Genomic DNA, 24,478 nt, shown 5'->3' with positions numbered 1-24,478 from the left:
ATAAGTAATTGAAGTTGAGAAAGCTGTGACATCTTGGTCTTACCCAGGCCTATCCATAAACATTAAGACCCCCCAGGGGACTTCACTTATCATTTAAATTGGCTTATCAAAGTCATTCGCTTAAATCAACTTCTGTTAGGCCAAATCGCATTGCGATAGTTCCGTCTGACAGACCCCTTGCTTCAATCCAGTTGGCCTCGAACGAGGCCTCTGGGGCATCAGATGAAATATCCACAGCCATTGGAGGCTCAGGGGTCCAGCCGTAACACGAATCCCCTGATCAGACCGTCCATCAATCTGTTTCGGAGCTTTCTAAAAGAATAAGACATGACTAGGTAATGTTCATGGCCCTCTCATGAAGAGATATTATACCCAGGCATCCAGATAACATTAAGACATTACAACCATTAGTGTGTAGATGCATCAAAGCCAGTCTTGGTGTCACCTGAAACATGTTTAGATTAAAATATTTATTTTATTCTCCAAGTACCCTTTTTGGTTTAGTTCATATTGGTTTGAAAACATTCTCTACATGGACATAACATTCCCAGAGTGGGATCTCTGCTACTGAAGTAATCATTTTGGATACAGACTTGAAGAAGGTATGCCATCCTTTACGGACCTTTCTATGGCTCTTATTTCAGGGAGATCCAAAACATCAAAGGGCCAATCACGTGTTGACTCCACCTCTCGGAGCGCGCAGGGTTTTCCGTACTTCAGATGTAACGTACACTTACAGGTGGCCAGGGAATAGCATGGGGGAGCTTACAGCTTAATGGTCCTTACCACGCCCGTCCTGTCACCATGCGTGTCTCTCTCTCCACAGCAACAGAGCTTGGTGTGTGTGTGTGTGTGTACCTGCAGTGAGGTGAGGATGCTAGAGGAGATGATGATGAGAAGCCAGAAGTCCATGAGGAAGAACTGGCAGATCATGTAGGCCATATAGGCTGGGAAGATCAGCAGGAACAAGCAGAGACTCACGGCCCGGAAGTGCTTCCACAGGCTCCTGAACAGAGCAACCACCAACACACCTATTAGTAGGGAACCGCCTCGGAGGGGGTCGATAAAGTTGTCGAATTCAATCATATAGTTGGGTTTACATTTTAAGTGACTCTGTATAAAGGTTAAATACATCTCTCTCTGTGTGTGGATGACCCTATGGGCCCTAGTCAAAAGCAGAGCAAAAATAAAGTCACATTTCAAAATCAGCCTTGAACATCTTACTTGTCCCGGGAGGCCCCTAGAGCCAGTACAATGGGGTCAGCTATCTCCAGCATGGACTGTAGGATGGAGGCCACCACGATGAAGAGGATGATACTCAGGAGGAAGGCTCGGTGGATGACCTGCAGTTCGATCAGACCTGTCTGGACAGCCAGGATCAGTAACGTGATGCCCTCTGTCATCCCCCTGAGATAGGAGGTAGGGAAGTAGGGGAAGAGAGATTCATAAATATTCTGTCTTTTTAAAATGATGTCAGAAAGGAAAAAGGTTCCCCCAGTGTTCAAACCTGTGGTCCACAGAACACACTTAACAGACATGAACACACAGCATCACATGGGCTGAATGAGAAGGCAGTTGGGCGGGTAGCGGACTGACCGGTGCATGGTGTTGTCATTCATGAAGGCTCGGTAACCCTGCAGGTAGAACTTGCAGAGGGTGAGGACGCCCAACGCCACGAAGGAAACAGTGAAGACCAGGCCCAGCAGGGAGTAGGGGGTGCTGCAGCACTCTGCAATACTGGGGGGGACAAGGAGAATGAATAACTCAAAGGTCATACATGTATTTGTAATAGATGGACCACATCCCATTTTCTAGGATTTAAAACAAGACACGTGAGTGAAACTGTAGAACTTGAGACTCAATAACGTTGGAGGAAAAAGTTCCAGCGTAACAGGACGACTTGGGTTTCAAACCTCTCGCATACCACACAGGATAAAGCCTTCCATGACCGAAACTGCAATAACACGAAAGTGTTAGTAGTGCTGGTCCTACCTGGTGAGGAACAGGAAGAGCAGCCTCTCCCTGGAGGTGGGCTGGTCCCGGCTACTGAAGTAGCTGTAGATCTGCAGGGCGAACAGAACCAACCAGAAGCACATGAAGAGGACGGGCAGAACCAGCTGGTTCCACAGGGACATCCCCAGAGCCAGCAGCCCGTACACCTCCACCACCTGGGCACAAAGAGGATGGTTAGCTACTAGAAATAAAAAAAACACATCCAGACGGCTGGTAGATTTACAGTCTCCTGAGAGGAGAAAAACCACTGAGGATCAGGTAAGGATGGACTGACAATCTCCTCCAGTTTTACCTGCACCAGCTCCCTGTAGGCAGTCTTGGCCAGGTTGTAGGGCACCAGCAGGTTGGAGGCCAGGAAGTAGATGACCTCGAGGCCCGTGAAGATCATGACGAAGCGGTTGATGAACACGATGGTCTCCAGGGGGACCAGACAGAGACGGGCCACCAGGGGGAGCAGGTGAGCAGAGAACAGCCAGATCCTCTTGGTCTGCATGACGCAGGAGCACAGGGTGCACACCACCAGCTGAGCTGGAGAGAGAGAGAGGCAGGGACACAGGAGGGACGGGGTTAATACACACAGGGTGTATAGGTGAACGTCCACCATTCACTCTGTAGGGGCAGCCGCGGTGTAGGGACACAGAACAGCTGAATATTTTAGAGAAAGTAAAGATCTGAGAAAACAATTAAAGCATTGATGATTTTGCAAGTCATATTTACAATGCCCTCGAGGGCAAAATGCACCTGAAAGAGAGTACACCGAGGCAGGCAGGACTGGCATCTTTACTGCTATGTGCCCCAAGTTGACTGGGATGACAGTGCTAACATGCTACTGCACTAGAAAGAACAGAATCTGCTCATCACAGGAGACTAGAGAGATGGATTGAGACACAGTGAAGACCGTGTCAGATCCAGTCTCTCTCGCTCTCTAGGAGCTGATGTGACTTCACCAAGGCTGGTGACGACAGCACGGTGACGGCATGTTCTACAACACACTAGTGACTGGGCCAAGAGGTCCCTGCCTACAGCTGCGCTCATAGACTGTTCTCTCTGCTACCTCACGGTAAGCGGTACCGGAGCGCCAAGTCTAGGTCCAGAAGACTTAACAGCTTCTACCCCAAAGTCATTAGACTGCTGAACAGTTAATCAAATGGCCACCCGGATTATTTGCATTGACCCCCCCCCCCCCACCCTAGTTATTTTTTGCTGCTGCTACTCACTGTTTATGATCAATTCACCCCTACCTACATGTACAAATGACCTCGACTAACCTGTACCTCCGCACATTGACTCGGTGCCCTAACCCCCTGTATATATAGCTTCGATATTATTATTATGTTACTAAATAAATATTTCCTAAACTATAATTTTTCTTAATGGCATTGTTGGTTAAGGGCTTGTAAGTAAACATTTCACGGTAAGGTCTACCTATATCTGTTGTATTCGGTGCATGTGACAATGTCAAGCATCATTTCATTTAAACAAAGCTTTTTCATTGTTGAAACCTACAATTTCTCCAAAAAGGAACTATTCCACCAGTATTTTAGAGAAATGGGAGTACTTCAGTGATTGACTCTAAAAAGGTCAAAGTTCAACGACTGTCCCCAATTCAAGACCGCAAAACTCAAAGCCAAGGAATCAATCAGTCCCTCCCCTTGTCAGGGAAAGGGTTCCCATCGTTAAAAGTCAAAGTAGCAGTGGGTTACCAAACAGAAGGACAATCCGCTCATCATCAGGTCATTACATAAAGGCATTTCACAGGCAGGCCTCCTATTCATGAAGACATAAGACACTGGTTGCTTGCTTTCAGCCTTTTACTGAGCTCTGAATACAACAATATTATGGCCAGTCGTATTTTTAGAAGAGGCGGAGCCCACACCCCAGTAAGCTAAAAGCCTGCAGATACTGCAGAACCACAACAAGCTTCCCTCTTATGAAAGAAGCAGCGCGACAAAGAAATACATCAATGAGTTAGCAAGAGAGAGCGAGCGTGGGAGAAAAGGAAGAGATTAAACAAGAGATATTGAGAGGCCTGTCAAAGTTGTGTGTGTCCCCGTTGTTACTGGAATGCTGTGGCTGCATTCAGAAGCTCCATCTCGCTGTGTTCGAGCCCATTAGAGAGCTGAGGAGCTCTGCAGCAAACGGCAGCTCAGAGCAGATTCAATCGCTCCCACCGCCAACCCCCTGAACACCCTACCTACTGCCAATGATGAAGCAAGGGAACACCTTCCATGTGCCTAAAGGTTGTAGGGCGAACCTGGTTTAGTTAGTTACCTAGGAGGCTGGTGGTGAAAGGTGGGACTGTGTTTAGTTAGTTACCTATGAGGCTGGTAGTGAAAGGTGGGACTGTGTTTAGTTAGTTACCTAGGAGGCTGGTAGTGAAAGGTGGGACTGTGTTTAGTTAGTTAGTTACCTATGAGGCTGGTAGTGAAAGGTGGGACTGTGTTTAGTTAGTTACCTAGGAGGCTGGTGGTGAAAGGTGGGACTGTGTTTAGTTAGTTAGTTACCTAGGAGGCTGGTGATGAAAGGTGGGACTGTGTTTAGTTAGTTACCTAGGAGGCTGGTGGTGAAAGGTGGGACTGTGTTTAGTTAGTTACCTAGGAGGCTGGTGGTGAAAGGTGGGACTGTGTTTAGTTAGTTAGTTACCTAGGAGGCTGGTGGTGAAAGGTGGGACTGTGTTTAGTTAGTTACCTAGGAGGCTGGTGGTGAAAGGTGGGACTGTGTTTAGTTAGTTAGTTACCTAGGAGGCTGGTGGTGAAAGGTGGGACTGTGTTTAGTTAGTTACCTATGAGGCTGGTGGTGAAAGGTGGGACTGTGTTTAGTTAGTTACCTATGAGGCTGGTAGTGAAAGGTGGGACTGTGTTTAGTTAGTTAGTTACCTAGGAGGCTGGTAGTGAAAGGTGGGACTGTGTTTAGTTAGTTAGTTACCTAGGAGGCTGGTAGTGAAAGGTGGGACTGTGTTTAGTTAGTTAGTTACCTATGAGGCTGGTAGTGAAAGGTGGGACTGTGTTTAGTTAGTTAGTTACCTATGAGGCTGGTAGTGAAAGGTGGGACTGTGTTTAGTTAGTTAGTTACCTATGAAGCTGGTAGTGAAAGGTGGGACTGTGTTTAGTTAGTTAGTTACCTATGAGGCTGGTAGTGAAAGGTGGGACTGTGTTTAGTTAGTTACCTAGGAGGCTGGTAGTGAAAGGTGGGACTGTGTTTAGTTAGTTACCTATGAGGCTGGTAGTGAAAGGTGGGACTGTGTTTAGTTAGTTAGTTACCTATGAGGCTGGTGGTGAAAGGTGGGACTGTGTTTAGTTAGTTAGTTACCTATGAGGCTGGTGGTGAAAGGTGGGGCTGTGTTTAGTTAGTTACCTAGGAGGCTGGTAGTGAAAGGTGGGACTGTGTTTAGTTAGTTACCTAGGAGGCTGGTAGTGAAAGGTGGGACTGTGTTTAGTTAGTTAGTTACCTATGAGGCTGGTAGTGAAAGGTGGGACTGTGTTTAGTTAGTTACCTATGAAGCTGGTAGTGAAAGGTGGGACTGTGTTTAGTTAGTTAGTTACCTAGGAGGCTGGTAGTGAAAGGTGGGACTGTGTTTAGTTAGTTAGTTACCTATGAGGCTGGTAGTGAAAGGTGGGACTGTGTTTAGTTAGTTAGTTACCTAGGAGGCTGGTGGTGAAAGGTGGGACTGTGTTTAGTTAGTTACCTATGAGGCTGGTGGTGAAAGGTGGGACTGTGTTTAGTTAGTTACCTAGGAGGCTGGTGGTGAAAGGTGGGACTGTGTTTAGTTAGTTACCTAGGAGGCTGGTAGTGAAAGGTGGGACTGTGTTTAGTTAGTTAGTTACCTATGAGGCTGGTAGTGAAAGGTGGGACTGTGTTTAGTTAGTTAGTTACCTAGGAGGCTGGTGGTGAAAGGTGGGACTGTGTTTAGTTAGTTACCTAGGAGGCTGGTAGTGAAAGGTGGGACTGTGTTTAGTTAGTTAGTTACCTAGGAGGCTGGTAGTGAAAGGTGGGACTGTGTTTAGTTAGTTAGTTACCTAGGAGGCTGGTAGTGAAAGGTGGGACTGTGTTTAGTTAGTTAGTTACCTAGGAGGCTGGTAGTGAAAGGTGGGACTGTGTTTAGTTAGTTACCTAGGAGGCTGGTAGTGAAAGGTGGGACTGTGTTTAGTCAGTTAGTTACCTAGGAGGCTGGTAGTGAAAGGTGGGACTGTGTTTAGTTAGTTACCTATGAGGCTGGTAGTGAAAGGTGGGACTGTGTTTAGTTAGTTACCTATGAAGCTGGTAGTGAAAGGTGGGACTGTGTTTAGTTAGTTAGTTACCTATGAGGCTGGTAGTGAAAGGTGGGACTGTGTTTAGTTAGTTAGTTACCTAGGAGGCTGGTAGTGAAAGGTGGGACTGTGTTTAGTTAGTTAGTTACCTAGGAGGCTGGTGGTGAAAGGTGGGACTGTGTTTAGTTAGTTACCTATGAGGCTGGTGGTGAAAGGTGGGACTGTGTTTAGTTAGTTACCTAGGAGGCTGGTGGTGAAAGGTGGGACTGTGTTTAGTTAGTTACCTAGGAGGCTGGTAGTGAAAGGTGGGACTGTGTTTAGTTAGTTACCTAGGAGGCTGGTGGTGAAAGGTGGGACTGTGTTTAGTTAGTTAGTTACCTAGGAGGCTGGTGGTGAAAGGTGGGACTGTGTTTAGTTAGTTACCTAGGAGGCTGGTAGTGAAAGGTGGGACTGTGTTTAGTTAGTTACCTAGGAGGCTGGTAGTGAAAGGTGGGACTGTGTTTAGTTAGTTAGTTACCTATGAGGCTGGTAGTGAAAGGTGGGACTGTGTTTAGTTAGTTAGTTACCTAGGAGGCTGGTGGTGAAAGGTGGGACTGTGTTTAGTTAGTTACCTAGGAGGCTGGTAGTGAAAGGTGGGACTGTGTTTAGTTAGTTAGTTACCTATGAGGCTGGTAGTGAAAGGTGGGACTGTGTTTAGTTAGTTAGTTACCTAGGAGGCTGGTAGTGAAAGGTGGGACTGTGTTTAGTTAGTTAGTTACCTAGGAGGCTGGTAGTGAAAGGTGGGACTGTGTTTAGTTAGTTACCTAGGAGGCTGGTAGTGAAAGGTGGGACTGTGTTTAGTCAGTTAGTTACCTAGGAGGCTGGTAGTGAAAGGTGGGACTGTGTTTAGTTAGTTACCTATGAGGCTGGTAGTGAAAGGTGGGACTGTGTTTAGTTAGTTACCTAGGAGGCTGGTGGTGAAAGGTGGGACTGTGTTTAGTTAGTTACCTAGGAGGCTGGTGGTGAAAGGTGGGACTGTGTTTAGTTAGTTAGTTACCTAGGAGGCTGGTAGTGAAAGGTGGGACTGTGTTTAGTTAGTTAGTTACCTAGGAGGCTGGTAGTGAAAGGTGGGACTGTGTTTAGTTAGTTACCTAGGAGGCTGGTGGTGAAAGGTGGGACTGTGTTTAGTTAGTTAGTTACCTAGGAGGCTGGTAGTGAAAGGTGGGACTGTTTAGTTAGTTACCTATGAGGCTGGTAGTGAAAGGTGGGACTGTGTTTAGTTAGTTACCTAGGAGGCTGGTAGTGAAAGGTGGGACTGTGTTTAGTTAGTTACCTATGAGGCTGGTGGTGAAAGGTGGGACTGTGTTTAGTTAGTTACCTAGGAGGCTGGTAGTGAAAGGTGGGACTGTGTTTAGTTAGTTACCTAGGAGGCTGGTAGTGAAAGGTGGGACTGTGTTTAGTTAGTTAGTTACCTAGGAGGCTGGTAGTGAAAGGTGGGACTGTGTTTAGTTAGTTAGTTACCTAAGAGGCTGGTAGTGAAAGGTGGGACTGTGTTTAGTTAGTTACCTATGAGGCTGGTAGTGAAAGGTGGGACTGTGTTTAGTTAGTTACCTATGAGGCTGGTGGTGAAAGGTGGGGCTGTGTTTAGTTAGTTAGTTACCTATGAGGCTGGTAGTGAAAGGTGGGACTGTGTTTAGTTAGTTAGTTACCTAGGAGGCTGGTAGTGAAAGGTGGGACTGTGTTTAGTTAGTTACCTAGGAGGCTGGTAGTGAAAGGTGGGACTGTGTTTAGTTAGTTACCTAGGAGGCTGGTAGTGAAAGGTGGGACTGTGTTTAGTTAGTTACCTAGGAGGCTGGTGGTGAAAGGTGGGACTGTGTTTAGTTAGTTAGTTACCTAGGAGGCTGGTAGTGAAAGGTGGGACTGTGTTTAGTTAGTTACCTAGGAGGCTGGTGGTGAAAGGTGGGACTGTGTTTAATCAGTTACCTAGGAGGCTGGTGGTGAAAGGTGGGACTGTGTTTAATCAGTTACCTAGGAGGCTGGTAGTGAAAGGTGGGACTGTGTTTAGTTAGTTACCTAGGAGGCTGGTAGTGAAAGGTGGGACTGTGTTTAGTTAGTTAGTTACCTAGGAGGCTGGTAGTGAAAGGTGGGACTGTGTTTAGTTATCTAGTTACCTATGAGGCTGGTAGTGAAAGGTGGGACTGTGTTTAGTTAGTTACCTAGGAGGCTGGTAGTGAAAGGTGGGACTGTGTTTAGTTAGTTAGTTACCTATGAGGCTGGTGGTGAAAGGTGGGACTGTGTTTAGTTAGTTACCTAGGAGGCTGGTAGTGAAAGGTGGGACTGTGTTTAGTTAGTTAGTTACCTATGAGGCTGGTAGTGAAAGGTGGGACTGTGTTTAGTTAGTTAGTTACCTATGAGGCTGGTAGTGAAAGGTGGGACTGTGTTTAGTTAGTTACCTAGGAGGCTGGTAGTGAAAGGTGGGACTGTGTTTAGTTAGTTAGTTACCTATGAGGCTGGTAGTGAAAGGTGGGACTGTGTTTAGTTAGTTACCTAGGAGGCTGGTGGTGAAAGGTGGGACTGTGTTTAATCAGTTACCTATGAGGCTGGTGGTGAAAGGTGGGACTGTGTTTAGTTAGTTAGTTACCTATGAGGCTGGTGGTGAAAGGTGGGACTGTGTTTAGTTAGTTACCTATGAGGCTGGTAGTGAAAGGTGGGACTGTGTTTAGTTAGTTAGTTACCTAGGAGGCTGGTAGTGAAAGGTGGGACTGTGTTTAGTTAGTTACCTAGGAGGCTGGTAGTGAAAGGTGGGACTGTGTTTAATCAGTTACCTAGGAGGCTGGTAGTGAAAGGTGGGACTGTGTTTAGTTAGTTACCTAGGAGGCTGGTAGTGAAAGGTGGGACTGTGTTTAGTTAGTTACCTAGGAGGCTGGTGGTGAAAGGTGGGACTGTGTTTAGTTAGTTACCTAGGAGGCTGGTAGTGAAAGGTGGGACTGTGTTTAGTCAGTTACCTATGAGGGCGGTGGAGAAGCGGTTCATGGACAGTGGCTCCAGGTAGAGCGGTTCCTCGTACCCAGAGTCCAGCTCACTGCGGACATAATCCCTAAAAACAATAAGACAAACAAGAGATCAGTTCACCTCCTGCAGTCACACCTGTGGTCCTCTGTCCTCACTGGCTAGATACAGAAATATCCTTCAGATAATTCAACAAGTTACACACACCCAGGGCCTGTAGAAGCTTGAGTCACTCAATACTATTACCAACCTGTTTTATAGAGCAATATGATAATAGTTAACAATCACAGCACGCAATAGCTTTTTAAAATGACCTTCCAAACACATTTCACTCCTTGCTAACAATATAAAGTCTGTGTGTATGCACGTCTCGCTCTCTCACCTGGACACCTGGTGTCCAGCGAAGAGCAGCAGGGCAGTTAGCACGTACAGGTAGAGCTTCACCAGGTGTTGACGAGGCAGAGTCAGGAGCACCAGGCTGAGGATGTAACCTGTCACACAGCAGAACAGAGACATTCAGTCAGGAGAACCAGGCTGAGGATGTAACCTGTCACACAGCAGAACAGAGACAGTCAGGAGAACCAGGCTGAGGATGTGACCTGTCACAAGGGAGGGAGACACAGTGAATCACAGAGGGGACTGTACAGTACCATGAAGTAGAATACATATTCATTTCAAATTAGACATGATAGCCCACTCAGTAACACTAAAGCAGAAACGCTAGCTAGCTGTCCTGTGGGTAAGTCCAGCTTGTCACACAGTAGTGGTCCAGCAAACTACACTGTTTTAGTGGGTGGGTGAGCCAATAGGTGGGGATCCCATTGTTCATAGTGTTTAGCTGCTAATCTAGTCCCCAGAGGATGGGTGGAAACTGTTGACCAGGTCTGACACATAAAGTAGGCAGTTTGTGTTGCCTTGAAAGCAGTCACCAGGGTAGTGTAGTGAATCATGTCCAGTGTTTTAACTGTCTGTGTGTTCCCTTCGTGTATGACCGGTCCTGATAGGAGCAGCCCTGTTGATGAGTCGCTGGAGCTGGTTAAGACCGGTCTGAATGCTCTGATGTTGGGTGGGAAGCTGGAGCTGGTTAAGACCGGTCTGAATGCTCTGATGTTGGGTGGGAAGCTGGAGCTGGTTAACACCGGTCTGAATGCTCTGATGTTGGGTGGGAACCTGGAGCTGGTTAAGACCGGTCTGAATGCTCTGATGTTGGGTGGGAAGCTGGAGCTGGTTAACACTGGTCTGAATGCTCTGATGTTGGGTGGGAAGCTGGAGCTGGTTAACACCGGTCTGAATGCTCTGATGTTGGGTGGGAACCTGGAGCTGGTTAAGACCGGTCTGAATGCTCTGATGTTGGGTGGGAAGCTGGAGCTGGTTAAGACCGGTCTGAATGCTCTGATGTTGGGTGGGAAGCTGGAGCTGGTTAAGACCGGTCTGAATGCTCTGATGTTGGGTGGGGAGCCGTACTGTGGAACAGTAGTACAGGAGAGTTATCATGGTTTGGTAAATGGTGTGGAAGATGTCTGAAGATAAAGTCCCTTCCCCCATTTCAGAGCACCAAGCCCAGCCAGCAGTTTCCCTGTGACCAGTCTGGTGTGTTCCGACCAGTGTGGGTCAAACTCCCCCCTCTGATACTTTATGGTGTTTCCTTGATCATAAAAAGTTTGGTCCGACGGTTATTGAGTTAATTTTACCTCACACACACGTTTTATTGACTCTGTTTATCCCATGTGTAACTGTTGTTTTAGTCGAACTGCTTGCTTTATCTTGGTCAGGTCACAGTTGTAAATGAGAAGTTGTTCTCAACTGGCCTACCTGGTTAAATAAAGGCAAAATACTTTCTTTTTTTTAAAGCAGATTTATTTTTTATAGACACAAAGATCATGTCAATTGCTGTGTAACATATAAGGGACAGATTTAACACAGGCGTCCACTACTGTCTGACTGGCCTTCACCACATGTAGAATCCTGCAACTGTCATTCCAATCCTCTCAGTAATACAGAGTAGTAGTGAGGACAGTGAAAGCAATAATCCTGCCTTCCCTCCATCTTGGTTGAGCGCCCGGTGTAGGAGGCAGCAGGAACAGTCCGAGACAAAAATCACCAGGCACTAATACACCCGGGACTCACTGGCCGACTTGGATCCAGCAATAGATCTGGCAATTCACCCGGGGATTCTATTAGCAAACAGCTAACACACCACAGCTCTCTGTATCATCCGCTGTGAGGGAGTGCGCATGCGTGAGTGGAAGTCAAACGGGCAGCTACACCTGATCAAACTTTCATTAGAGATCAGGAAGCATGACAAAAACAGTTAGCCATCAAGGCTTGAAGAATGGTCAGTGGAGGGAGTCATTCTGGAGAAACAAAAACTAGACAAAGACAAACATACCCACCCACAAAAACTGCAACCCTCCCATTATTGTTATGGTGAGAGGTTAGCATGTCTTGGGGGCTATGATATTTGTGCTTTAAAAACTCACAGATCGTTATTCATTCAGGATGATCTGTAATCATGTTAGCATCCACATTAATGTAGAAGTGTTCAGAAACATTCTATTCACAATAAAAGTGACTCCAAAATGACACATGATTTACCAATCAGTTATTGGGCACAAAATCTGAAAAAAAAAACTGCATCCAACATGTTTGTAGAGACACAAGCTTGATGTAACCACTGCCCAGTATGAACGGGACAAAACGCTGAACTTTTCACTACATTAATACAAGTGAATTGGTCCTAATATTTTTTGTTCCCTAAAATGGAGAGACTGTGTACAAAAAGTGAAATGTTTCCCAATATGGATGAAAATACCCTTAAACGTAAGCTGACAGTCTGCACTTTAACCTCAGTCATTGTATCAAGTGCTGGAGTACAGAGACAAAACAACAATGCTGTCACTGTTCCAATACTTTGAGCTCACCGTTCATGATTCTACCTCCCATGAGAACCAAAATGTTTGTGATCCTCTCTCGGATCGCCACAGGCGCTGACTGGAGTCAATGTTTGTTGGTGAACCCAGCCACTAGTGTGCACGTGCGAGTGGCCCGGTCAGAATGAGCCAGCCTCACTGTGAAAGCCAGGGTGATGGGGACGGGAGATTAGAGAGGGGCAGCTTAACCCTCCCTCCCTTCTCCCCCCTCAGACTGTGAGCGGATCCCGCTTATATAATCCTGAAAGTTAGAGCTATATTCTGCCAGCCAGCCCAACCAGACAAGTCACTGCTGTCAATAGGCTCATCTGGCTGCTCAGTCAAAACCGTCACAGAGCAGGAAACAGAGACTGCTGACGTAATGCCGTGAACGAATCCATAACCAAAATAAAACCTTCTTTGGAAGTCGATGTGGTAACAGAACAAGCTCTGGCTTTACAGAGCCCATGTTCAGTTAGTGGTGCCTTCCTTCAGCGCTGAATATGAGTCAGTGTTTAACATTGTGTGGGGGCTTTGGTTGGAGAGGCTCCTGCTCTGGACTCAGAGTTGCAGTAGTAGGGCTGGGAATTGCTGGGAATTGCCAGGGACCTCACGATATGATCACAATACTATGGTGCCGATACGATATGTGATTCTGTATGTATAGTGTGATTCTGTGTGTATAGTGTGTGATTCTATATGTAGTGTGATTCTATATTTATATAGTGTGCGATTCCGTATGCATAGTGCGCGATTCCGTATGCATAGTGCGCGTATGCATAGTGCGATTCCATATGCATAGTGCGATTCCATATGCATAGTGCGATTCCATATGTATAGTGATTCCATATGCATAGTGCGATTCCATATGCATAGTGCGATTCCATATGCAGTGCGATTCCATATGCATAGTGCGATTCCATATGTAGTGCGATTCCATATGCATAGTGCGATTCCATATGCATAGTGCGATTCCATATGCATAGTGCGATTCCATATGCATAGTGCGATTCCATATGCATAGTGCGATTCCATATGCATAGTGCGATTCCATATGCATAGTGCGATTCCATATGCATAGTGCGATTCCATATGCATAGTGCGATTCCATATGCATAGTGCGATTCCATATGCATAGTGCGATTCCATATGCATAGTGCGAGTCCATATGCATAGTGCGAGTCCATATGCATAGTGCGAGTCCATATGCATAGTGCGAGTCCATATGCATAGTGCGATTCCATATGCATAGTGCGATTCCATATGCATAGTGCGATTCCATATGCATAGTGCGAGTCCATATGCATAGTGCGAGTCCATATGCATAGTGCGAGTCCATATGCATAGTGCGAGTCCATATGCATAGTGCGAGTCCATATGCATAGTGCGAGTCCATATGCATAGTGCGAGTCCATATGCATAGTGCGATTCCATATGCATAGTGCGATTCCATATGTATAGTGCGATTCCATATGTATAGTGCGATTCCATATGTATAGTGCGATTCCATATGTAGTGTGATTCCATATGTAGTGTGATTCCATATGTAGTGTGATTCCATATGTAGTGTGATTCCATATGTAGTGTGATTCCATATGTAGTGTGATTCCATATGTAGTGTGATTCCATATGTATAGTGATTCCATATGTATAGTGATTCCATATGTATAGTGATTCCATATGTATAGTGATTCCATATGTATAGTGTGATTCCATATGTAGTGTGATTCCATATGTAGTGTGATTCCATATGTATAGTGTGATTCCATATGTAGTGTGATTCTATATGTAGTGTGATTCTATATGTAGTGTGATTCTATATGTATAGTGCGATTCCATATGTAGTGTGATTCCATATGTAGTGTGATTCCATATGTATAGTGTGATTCCATATGTAGTGTGATTCTATATGTAGTGTGATTCTATATGTAGTGTGATTCTAAATGTATAGTGCGATTCCATATGTAGTGTGATTCTATATGTAGTGTGATTCCATATGTAGTGTGATTCCATATGTAGTGTGATTCCATATGTAGTGTGATTCCATATGTAGTGTGATTCCATATGTATAGTGTGATTCCATATGTAGTGTGATTCCATATGTAGTGTGATTCTATATGTAGTGTGATTCCATATGTAGTGTGATTCTATATGTAGTGTGATTCCATATGTAGTGTGATTCTATATGTAGTGTGATTCCATATGTAGTGTGATTCTATATGTAGTGTGATTCCATATGTAGTGTGATTCCATATGTATAGTGATTCCATATGTATAGTGTGATTCCATATGTATAGTGTGATTCCATATGTAGTGTGATTCCATATGTAGTGTGATTCCATATGTATAGTGTGATTCCATATGTATAGTGTGATTCCATATGTATAGTGTGATTCCATATGTAGTGTGATTCTATATGTAGTGTGATTCTATATGTAGTGTGATTCCATATGTAGTGTGATTCCATATGTAGTGTGATTCCATATGTAGTGTGATTCCATATGTAGTGTGATTCCATATGTAGTGTGATTCCATATGTAGTGTGATTCCATATGTAGTGTGATTCCATATGTAGTGTGATTCCATATGTATAGTGTGATTCCATATGTATAGTGTGATTCCATATGTAGTGTGATTCCATATGTAGTGTGATTCCATATGTATAGTGTGATTCCATATGTATAGTGTGATTCCATATGTAGTGTGATTCCATATGTATAGTGTGATTCCATATGTAGTGTGATTCCATATGTAGTGTGATTCCATATGTATAGTGTGATTCCATATGTAGTGTGATTCTATATGTAGTGTGATTCTATATGTAGTGTGATTCTATATGTAGTGTGATTCCATATGTATAGTGTGATTCCATATGTAGTGTGATTCCATATGTATAGTGTGATTCTATATGTAGTGTGATTCCATATGTAGTGTGATTCCATATGTATAGTGTGATTCCATATGTAGTGTGATTCTATATGTAGTGTGATTCCATATGTAGTGTGATTCTATATGTAGTGTGATTCTATATGTATAGTGTGATTCTATATGTAGTGTGATTCTATATGTAGTGTGATTCTATATGTAGTGTGATTCTATATGTAGTGTGATTCTATATGTAGTGTGATTCTATATGTAGTGTGATTTGATACTGTCATTTTATTGTGTTTCGATGTTCCAAACATATTGCTCACTATACGTCTGCTGCAGAGGGACCAGAGAGACACATGAGAAAACAGGTTTAGATCAGTCATGGTCCTTAAAACACATTGGCTCCCTATTTAAAGACGGAGAACAAGCTACAGAAGGAAAAATACTGGAGAGTTGGTGCAGGTACAGCCAACTAGCGTAAAAATAATATTGCGATATTGAAAAATATGTATACACATACACAGCGCATTCAGACCCGTCGGCTTTCTCCACATTTTGTTACGTTACAGCATTATTCTAAAATGTGTTAAAATTGTCCCCCCTAATCTACACACAATAAATACCAAATACTGACAAAGCAACAGGTTTAGACATGTTTGCAAATGTAAAAAAAAATGTACGTAAGTATTCAGACCCTTTGCTGGATCGACGTGTACGACAGCGTGTTCCAGTTCCCGCCAATATCCAGCAACTTCACACAGCCACTGAAGAGGAGTGGGACAACATTCCACGGGCCACATCCAACCGCCTGAGTAACTCTATGCGAAGGAGTGTCACACCAGAGCCGGACTTTGTCCACACTCCCTTTTTATGTTAAAAGGTATCGGTGACCTACAGATGCATATCTGCATTTCCAGTCATGTGAAATCCATAGATTAGGGCCTAATGAACTGTAACTCAGTAAAATCTTTGAAATCGTTGCGTTTATATTTTTGATCAGTATAATATAACGTTACACCCTCTTCTGCTAAAATGTAAATATATAAGAGTTGCACAGACAAATGATAAACTGACTGTAAAAGGTAATTTCCTATCCTGTGCCTGGGGATATGTCACATTATTTCATATAAAACTAGTAGAACGGTCCTCGTGATGTAGCTCGGCCCGTGACGGGTGGGGACGGGCTCGAGTATCTGAATTGTGCACAGAGAAGAAGCCTTCCGGCCATTAGTCAGGAGCAGCCATGTATGTTAGAGAGCACATCCTATTCCTATGTCTGCATTACATTAGGCAAGCCAACACGGGCTAGAGTTTGTTTTCGTTTCTATGTCAAAAAGGGGTTTAGGTGGTGGGCGTGACCAGGGGTGTGGCAGGGGGCACGGTTGGCTTGTAGGTGCAGCAAAGTTCTAGAGACAATTTTTAGAGGTCCCTTATCTTCGCGGTGTAGAGAATCTTTTGCATTTACGCCAACTTCCTGCAATAAAAAAACATTTATCCATTTAAAAAATCTATTTTAAAAAGGTTGAGGTTTTAAAGCAAATTTCCTGCAGCTATTTCATATTTTGGCTAACGTGTTTTTTAAAACTTAAACATACAATCTATACTGCTTAATGGTTTGGAGATGTTCTATTCCCCCACCGTCCAGCTTTTATTTTGATGATTGTTAGTTCAAATATATTAGGTCCATTATCTTCTCAGCAAACTTTATACCTGGTTTCAGTTTACACAAAGCGTTTTTCCATCCCGATTGCATTTTTTGTATTATCTTTGTTTTTTTTAAGTTTTTTTTTTACACAGTTTGGACTTATTCTTGTGCGGGCCGCTAAGCATATCAATGGCAGAAAAATCCTTGCGTTTAACGAGACGTTAATCCACAGCAATTTGCTATGCAAAGTCATGCAGACAGGACAAAGAGTTGACCGATGTGATAGAACCATCTGTGGGGGCAGTACAAATACGCAGTCCCTGATACGCGCTCCCTGCCCACAAGCTAAAGGGTTGTAGACAGGCTGCTACAGTGCCAAAAGTCCTCAGATTCAAAATATTAGGTGAAACCTAAAAACACAGAAGAATATATTTTCTCCCTTCCTCTCTCCCCAAGACAAACACACACACACACACACACACACAGAGGTTCAGTTCAGTCAACTGGTGCTCTGCTGCCAAGTGTGTTCATCAGCAAATACCAAGCTCATCGTCTCATCCACCATCTTCAGCCAAGACCACCAAGACCCCAAACACACCCCTGGCGAGGTCATAGAAAGTGTGTGCTTACAAAGTACAAAGGTAAGGAAAAAGTCATTCTCATTGATGATTAGCGTATCTATCTAGTGACTGCAGTACATGGTGTTAATGGTCTGTAAGCTGGTTATCATGGCCTGTACCTCCTCCACGCTCCTCCCCTGGGAAGAAAACAGCTTCTCAGTCCTACTCCCTGCATGGTGCTAGGCCCACACACACACAGAGAACATGGCACTAGGCCCACACACACACAGAGAACATGGCGCTAGGCCCACACACACACAGAGAACATGGCGCTAGGCCCACACACACACACAGAGAACATGGTGCTAGGCCAGCAAAGTGAGTCAACAGCCTTTAGCCTGCCTAAACAAGTCAGTCACACACCCAACCCTGCTGCCAGCTTCTCCCCATAGCTCACACTGTCCACCTACTACACAATTACCCAGCAGCCTGACGTGCTGATAATGGGATCCTCCATGCCTTGTACAGTACAGATCACTATGCCAAACCACAAAACAGTATCATTGGTTAAGTCCTCTTCGCACATTAAGGTAAAAATATACCAACTGGAATAGCAGAGGTGCTGTGACCAGATTGACTTATTTCTCTCCGAGCATCACGGAAAGTCCCTTTAAAATACTTGTCTTGGATGGTGGAAAAAAGGCTCTAAGGCAGAAGGAAGGAGAGGAACATGTGACCGAGGCGTTTCACCATGATGACAAAGTACACACACACACACACACACAAAAAAAAAGTGGCTGTAGACAATTGCAGATGTTTAAGGTCAGGCCATGCTTTAATTATGGCATCATTTCACTGTTTAATTCATTATCATCTTAATGACCTCAGGCCTTTCTGTTCTGGTCTGAAACACAAGCATCAGCCAAGTATGACTGATTTTGTTTGTCTGAAAGCTCAAGTAACTTGTCTCAACCACAAAGTCTAACATCATGCATGGACCAAAAGGGTGACTGGAAAATGGGTTGTATGATGCAAGGAACCACTTCAATTAATTATCGTATATTAAGAACAGATTTTAAAAAAAACACAAGCTACCCTCTGCCTATTGGCTTTCAGGCATATTCAAGCCTGTCTCAAAATACAACACTGCCCATTTAAGTCTCATGGAGAATGGTTGGCCTATAAAATTACAACCAAATACTTGTCTGTAGGCCAATAGAATAAAGTTCATCATTGAATAAATCAGGGATCAAAATGGCTGAAGTAATCTACTTCAAAGTGTCGAGGAAAACTGGTTTGAGGAATCAGGCAGAATGAATTTATCAGCAATAAGAGGTTTATTCGAGCAATTGAAGGATTCAAGGAAGACCATGCTCGGGACAGAGAGCCCTCGGGACATAGCGGGACAGGGAGCCCTCGGGACATAGCGGCACAGGGAGCCCTCGGGACATAGCGGCACAGGGAGCCCTCGGGACATAGCGGCACAGGGAGCCCTCGGGACAGGGAGCCCTCGGGACAGGGAGCCCTCGGGACAGGGAGCCCTCGGGACAGGGAGCCCTCGGGACATAGCGGGACAGGGAGCCCTCGGGACATAGCGGGACAGGGAGCCCTCGGGACATAGCGGGACAGGGAGCCCTCGGGACATAGCGGGACAGGGAGCCCTCGGGACATAGCGGGACAGGGAGCCCTCGGGACATAGCGGGACAGGGAGCCCTCGGGACATAGCGGGACAGGGAGCCCTCGGGACATAGCGGGACAGGGAGCCCTCGGGACATAGCGGATCTTGATTATTTACAAGTTAATCTCTATATATACACACACACACACAATCTACACAAAGAGCTACTTACCCCTCAGAGGGAAGTAAGCCTACATGAGAAATAAGGGGTAATTAGTTTTATGCTACAGGGGGGGGTAGAGCTAACAAAAACATGTTCTAGCCTGTTCCGCACAGCCTATTCATCTAGCTTTAGACAGACAGACAGGAGGACAGACAGGAGAAGAATTAAAGCTGTCTGGCTTCGTGCCCAGAGATAAGGACGAATAACAAACCACTCCTTTGTGTGGCGTATGAAGAGGTTACTGGAGAGCTTTGGAAAATGACAAGTGACTGGTAATTTTCAACTCAAGCATTTACACCGCATTAGATTAACAAAACCATTTCACACCCACAAAAAGGCAACTAAGACAAGTTAATCTACAAACTTCAGTCAAGTTTCTGGGGAGCTCTATTGACATCATGATAGAAATATTCTGATTGGCTAATGTTGTCAGAATGACATGGCCAATGATGAATTGAAGGGAATCACAGTTTTTCCAACAGTGTCAGATTTTTTCATCAACTGCCAATATGAAGCACTTATTTGGTATTGGTTTATTAATGCTCCTGTTTATCAATTTGCGAGTGCCGGTAGAAAAGTGTAGAACATCGGACAGGACGATGACATTAATAGATGCTGTGAAAACTAGTCAGGGTACACTATATGTTTTGAATTGGCTACGTAGTTAATCTATTAAACAGACTAGTCTAACTGCTGCAGCAAAGTCCATCTCTCAATCTCCTCAGGCCCACCTGCACATACAGTGTCTTCAGAAAGTATTCACACACACACACACACACACACCCCCTGCTACTATTCCCACATTTCATTGTGTTACAGCCTAATTTAAAATGGATTAAACTGACTCACTGGCCTACACACACACACACACACTACTCCATAATGTAAAAGTAGAATTATGTTCTTAGAACTATTCACAAAGTAATACATTTCAAGATGAAATGTCTAGTACAAAACAACTATTCAACACCTGTTATGGAAAGCCTAAATCAGTTCACTGTGCTTAACAAGTCACAGAATAAGTTGCATGGACTCACTGTGTTCAAAAATCATGTTTAACACTATTATTGAACGACTACCTCATCTCTGTACCCCACATATACAATTATCTGTAAGGTCCCTTAGTAGAGCAGTGAATTTCAAAACACGAAGGCCAGGGAGTTTTTCCAATGCCTCGCAAAGGGCACCAATTGGTAGATGTGTAAAAATGTAATATCCCTTTAAGCATGGGGGAAGTTAATTACACGTACAGCACCCGACGTCACAGGAAGGAAGGACAACAACCACCAGAGCCACTTCCTGTTCACACCGCTATCATCCAAAAGGGGAATAGCTAGTCAGTTGTTTAACTGAATGCCTACAACTGAAAACTGTATTCTGTATTTAACCCAAGCTCTCTGAATCAGAGGTACCGGGGGGGCTGCCATAATTGACATCCACGTAGTCGGGCACCCCCTGGAACAATTGGTTAAGTGTCTTCCTCACAGGCAAAACGACAGATTTGTACCTTGTCAGGCGGGGGATTTGATCAAGCAACCTTTCGGTTACTGGCCCCAACGCTCTAACCACTAGCGAGGTCAGTACAGGTGCATCAAAGCGGGGACCGAGAGACTGAAAAACAGCTTCTATCTCAAGGCCATCAGACTGTTAATTAGCCATTAGAGGCTGCTGCCTATATACACAGACTTGATATCATTGGCCACTTTAATAAATGGAACACTAGTCACTTTAATGTTTACATATATTGGATTACTCATTTCGTGTTTACTGTATCTTAGTCTATGCCACTGACATTGCTCATCCAGATATGTATATTCTTAATTCCAGTTCTTTACTTAGATGTGTTTGTATTAGGTATTTGTTGTGAAATTGTTCGATATTACTTGTTAGAGGTTGCTGCACTGTCGGAACTAGAAACACAAGCATTTCGCTACACTCGCAATAACATGTGCTTAACACATATGTGACCAATAAAATTTGAATTACACTTTGGATGGTGTATCAATACACCAAGTCACTACAAAGATACAGGCGTCCTTCCTAACTCAGTTGCCCGAGAGAAAGAAAACCACTCAGGGATTTCACTATGGGGCCAATGGTGACTTTAAAGTAGTTAGAGTTTAATGGCTGTGAGAAAACTGAAGATAGATCAACATTGTAATTACTCCACAATACGAACCTAAATGACAAGAGTGAAAAGAAGGAAGCATGTATAGAAAAAAATAAAAGGTGGCAAAGAAATTAACATCATGTCCTGAATAAAAATTGTTGTTTGGGACAAATCCAACACAGCACCACTTCATATTTTCAAGCAAGGTGGTGACTGCATCATGTTATGGGTATGCTTGTCATCGGCAAGGACTAGGGAGTTTAGGATAAAAAAGAAACAGAATAGAGCTACGCATGGGCAAAATCCTAGAGGAAAACCTGGTTCAGTCTGCTTTCCAACAGACACAAATTCACCCTTCAGCAGGACAATAACCTAAAAACACATGACCAAATCTACACTGGAGGTGCATACCAAGATGAAATTGAATGTCCGAGTGGCCTAGTTACATATTCAACTTAAACGTACTTGAAAATCTATGGAAAGACTTGAAAATGGCTGTCTCTAGCAATGATCAACCACCAACTTGACAGAGCTTAAAGAATTGTAAAAAGACTGTGCAAATATTGTACAATCCAGGTGTGCAAAGCTCTTAACCCAGAAACACTCACAGCTGCCGTCCTATGGGCCTCCCAAACACAGCCGGTTGTGATACAGCCTCAAATCAAACCAGGGTCTGTAGTGACGCCTCTAGCACTGAAATGCAGTGCCTTAGACCGCCGTGCCACTCGGGAGCCCAAAATTAGCAGTATTGTGTGTCTGTGTTAATATGCCATTATGAATACAAAATTCACCTGTATAAATTGCAGAGGTGATGCTGACATGCATGAATCATAGACATTACAGCCATGATGCAAATTCCGAGTACAAACAATGTCAGTCATCCTTTGTATCATTCATTTTATCACGTCTCAGCTTTGAACCCGAAAACATTTATAAAACACAAAGCAAGACAATTCAAGACTCAGTAGGTTCAAAACTGCTGAACACAAACTATATTAATGTATTCCATAAATGACATTCTATGGATGAGAACCAAGCATGAAAAACAGGGACCTAGTTACAGGCTACGACTGCAGTGTTTTTCCTGGTCAGGGCACACTAGCGATAGATTATTTTGGGTGTAGTGCTGAACTATTGGCTAACACTGCAAGCCTGTTTGATAGTTTGGATATGATCATCGTAGTGTACAGTGTTTGTTATGAATGTGATAGTTTTTATTCTTCACAGTGTCACAGGAGAGTTCATCTACTCTGAGGTGAAAAGCCCCCAAAGCAGTCTTTTTAAAAATCACTGTATGTCTAATAAAATCACTGTTAATTTAATGAAAATAACTTAAAGATATTTTGTATAATTCATTTCCCTGAGCCTTCTTCGACCCTTGAAATGCTCTGTCTGATTGTGTGGCTGTTAGAAGAACAAATTAGGAATTTCCATCCCTGATTGGCTGATAGGATGGTTTAGAGCACACCCCTGAATGGTCATTGGTCTATTATAATAAGATCGGATTGTGACACTATGATCTGGGCCAAAAACTCCATCCCTCCTGAACTGGCTGAAATTCCAGGCATTTCTCTTATTCAAATAGATCATTCCCATTTTGTGTAAGAGCCATCTATTTATCTAGGAAAATCATATTAACGGCACTGCCCCTTTAACAGTTCATGAAAAGTTCATGGCCACTCAAAAAAAGTGCAAACTTCTGTAGTAGCCAAGAAAATTCACAACTAATCTGACATTTACAACACCATTAAATTCATTAGTAAGCATTACATTTACCTTGGGGGGGGGGAAACCAGTTTAAAATATGTTTATCATAAGACGGACCAATAGAAATGTATTGTAAGTGTATGGGTGCATTTGTCAAAATGTGCTGCTTAAAAATGTACAGTTGCTATAAAATGAGAACTTAAAAGGCTGCAGAAAAGGCAGGACCAATTGCAGTAGCACTGAAAAAGGTGAGGGGTGTGTGTGCGCGCGCGAGATACTGACCTACATAGTGCAGGTAGAGAGCCAGGTACTTGTACTGGAAGAGGGGGTTGTTGTTGAGACTGCTCCTCTGGATCTTCTGGAAGAAGGAGCTGACATCCCAGCGGTAGAGTATCTCCAGCAGCATGATGCTGGGGACACGCAGCCCCACGTTCAGCACCGCTTCCAGCTTGTCCTTCAATGCCATGGCCCTGACACAGCACGCTACAACCTACTAAGACTGGACAAGGGGGGGATAAGGAGTAGGGAGAAGAAAGCAAAAGGTGAGAAGTCTCAAGTGCTATAACATGTAGGCTAAATACTTGTTTTTATTAAACAGCAAAATTATTTTCTCAGAGCTCCAATTCCATAGATTCACCGATGTGGTGTTTCATAAACCCATTCCCAGGTAGGCATGCACAAGTTGCTGTAAAGGATAGATAAACACAGTTGTATTTGACCAAGAAGAACTGTTAACACTTCAAGTCTCTGTCTGCATGTTCAGACAAATCGAGTCTAACGAGGCAGGAAGGAACTATATACACTAAAAATGCCTGTACAGAAAGTGTTGTAATTCCACAAGTCAAGCCTGAAGTACAGGCAATGAGACCATATTAGGTAACATGGGGCCAGATGTCACTTTCACAATAAAAACATTTTTGAAAGGAAAAAGACTTATGGGAATATAGATGTAGTAAAAGTAATTTGCTGACAAAAAATAAATGTGAATTTCTGCATTTCATTTATTGTCACCTCTCACTATGAGTCTACATTGTGAGCTATTTTCCCAAGAATCCTACATGCTTGGTTGAGCAGGATCAATGTGAATGAAAATGAAATGTTATCCATTTGCCACACAGCCAAGCATCCCAACTGGTCCCTGCATCCACCTGAACTACTGTAAACATTCCTTCCATAGCCGAAAGTTAGTAAGGCCTATGATCATGATGCTGCTTGCCTTCACCCTTTCACACGATCTGTATTACAGATTGGTTGTTGACCCATCACGTAAAAAACATGATAATAAAGACAAGACACTGATGTTGGGTATATCCCATAGAATTACATATAGAACTGATTCAATAGATCTTCGAGATCCCATCCCCCCTGGCCCTCATTTTCAGATAGTCCACGGTAATAAAATAAAATAATAATAGTTTAAACACAGTATTTGTGAGTAAACTGGCTAGCTAACGTTAGCTACATCACTTTGGAGTTCACATTTATCAGTCATGACTGACTGTCCGGAAACGTCTTATTAGCTAACGTGACCACTTCTAATTATGATTACATGACTGTATTTCACGTCATTTCGGTTATATTACCACC

General features: G+C 43.9%; 1 protein-coding gene across 2 annotated transcripts in view; it reads right to left on the bottom strand.

Annotated features, from left to right (window-relative positions):
* The window catches only part of LOC110533325 (RING finger protein 145), a 31,178-nt gene that overhangs the window by 5,703 nt on the left and 997 nt on the right, over positions 1–24,478 (bottom strand). The window contains exons 2-9 of one of the 2 annotated variants that reach the window (XM_036989676.2): positions 23,174–23,390; positions 9,631–9,739; positions 9,245–9,336; positions 2,306–2,541; positions 1,993–2,168; positions 1,597–1,737; positions 1,225–1,407; positions 859–1,006 (exon numbers count right to left, since the gene is read on the bottom strand). In XM_036989676.2, the coding sequence (XP_036845571.1) occupies positions 859–1,006; positions 1,225–1,407; positions 1,597–1,737; positions 1,993–2,168; positions 2,306–2,541; positions 9,245–9,336; positions 9,631–9,739; positions 23,174–23,357 (1,269 nt within the window). In that variant the 5' untranslated portion in view covers positions 23,358–23,390. Of the gene's footprint in view, positions 1–858; positions 1,007–1,224; positions 1,408–1,596; positions 1,738–1,992; positions 2,169–2,305; positions 2,542–9,244; positions 9,337–9,630; positions 9,796–23,173; positions 23,391–24,478 lie in introns of both variants that reach the window. The other variant, XM_090188927.1, reaches the window with a different exon arrangement.

Source organism: Oncorhynchus mykiss, chromosome 10, assembly GCF_057628025.1.
Source record: "Oncorhynchus mykiss isolate SJ-2025 chromosome 10, ASM5762802v1, whole genome shotgun sequence".
Taxonomy (NCBI): Eukaryota; Metazoa; Chordata; class Actinopteri; order Salmoniformes; family Salmonidae; genus Oncorhynchus; species Oncorhynchus mykiss.
This window is presented reverse-complemented; position numbering and strand designations above follow the sequence as displayed.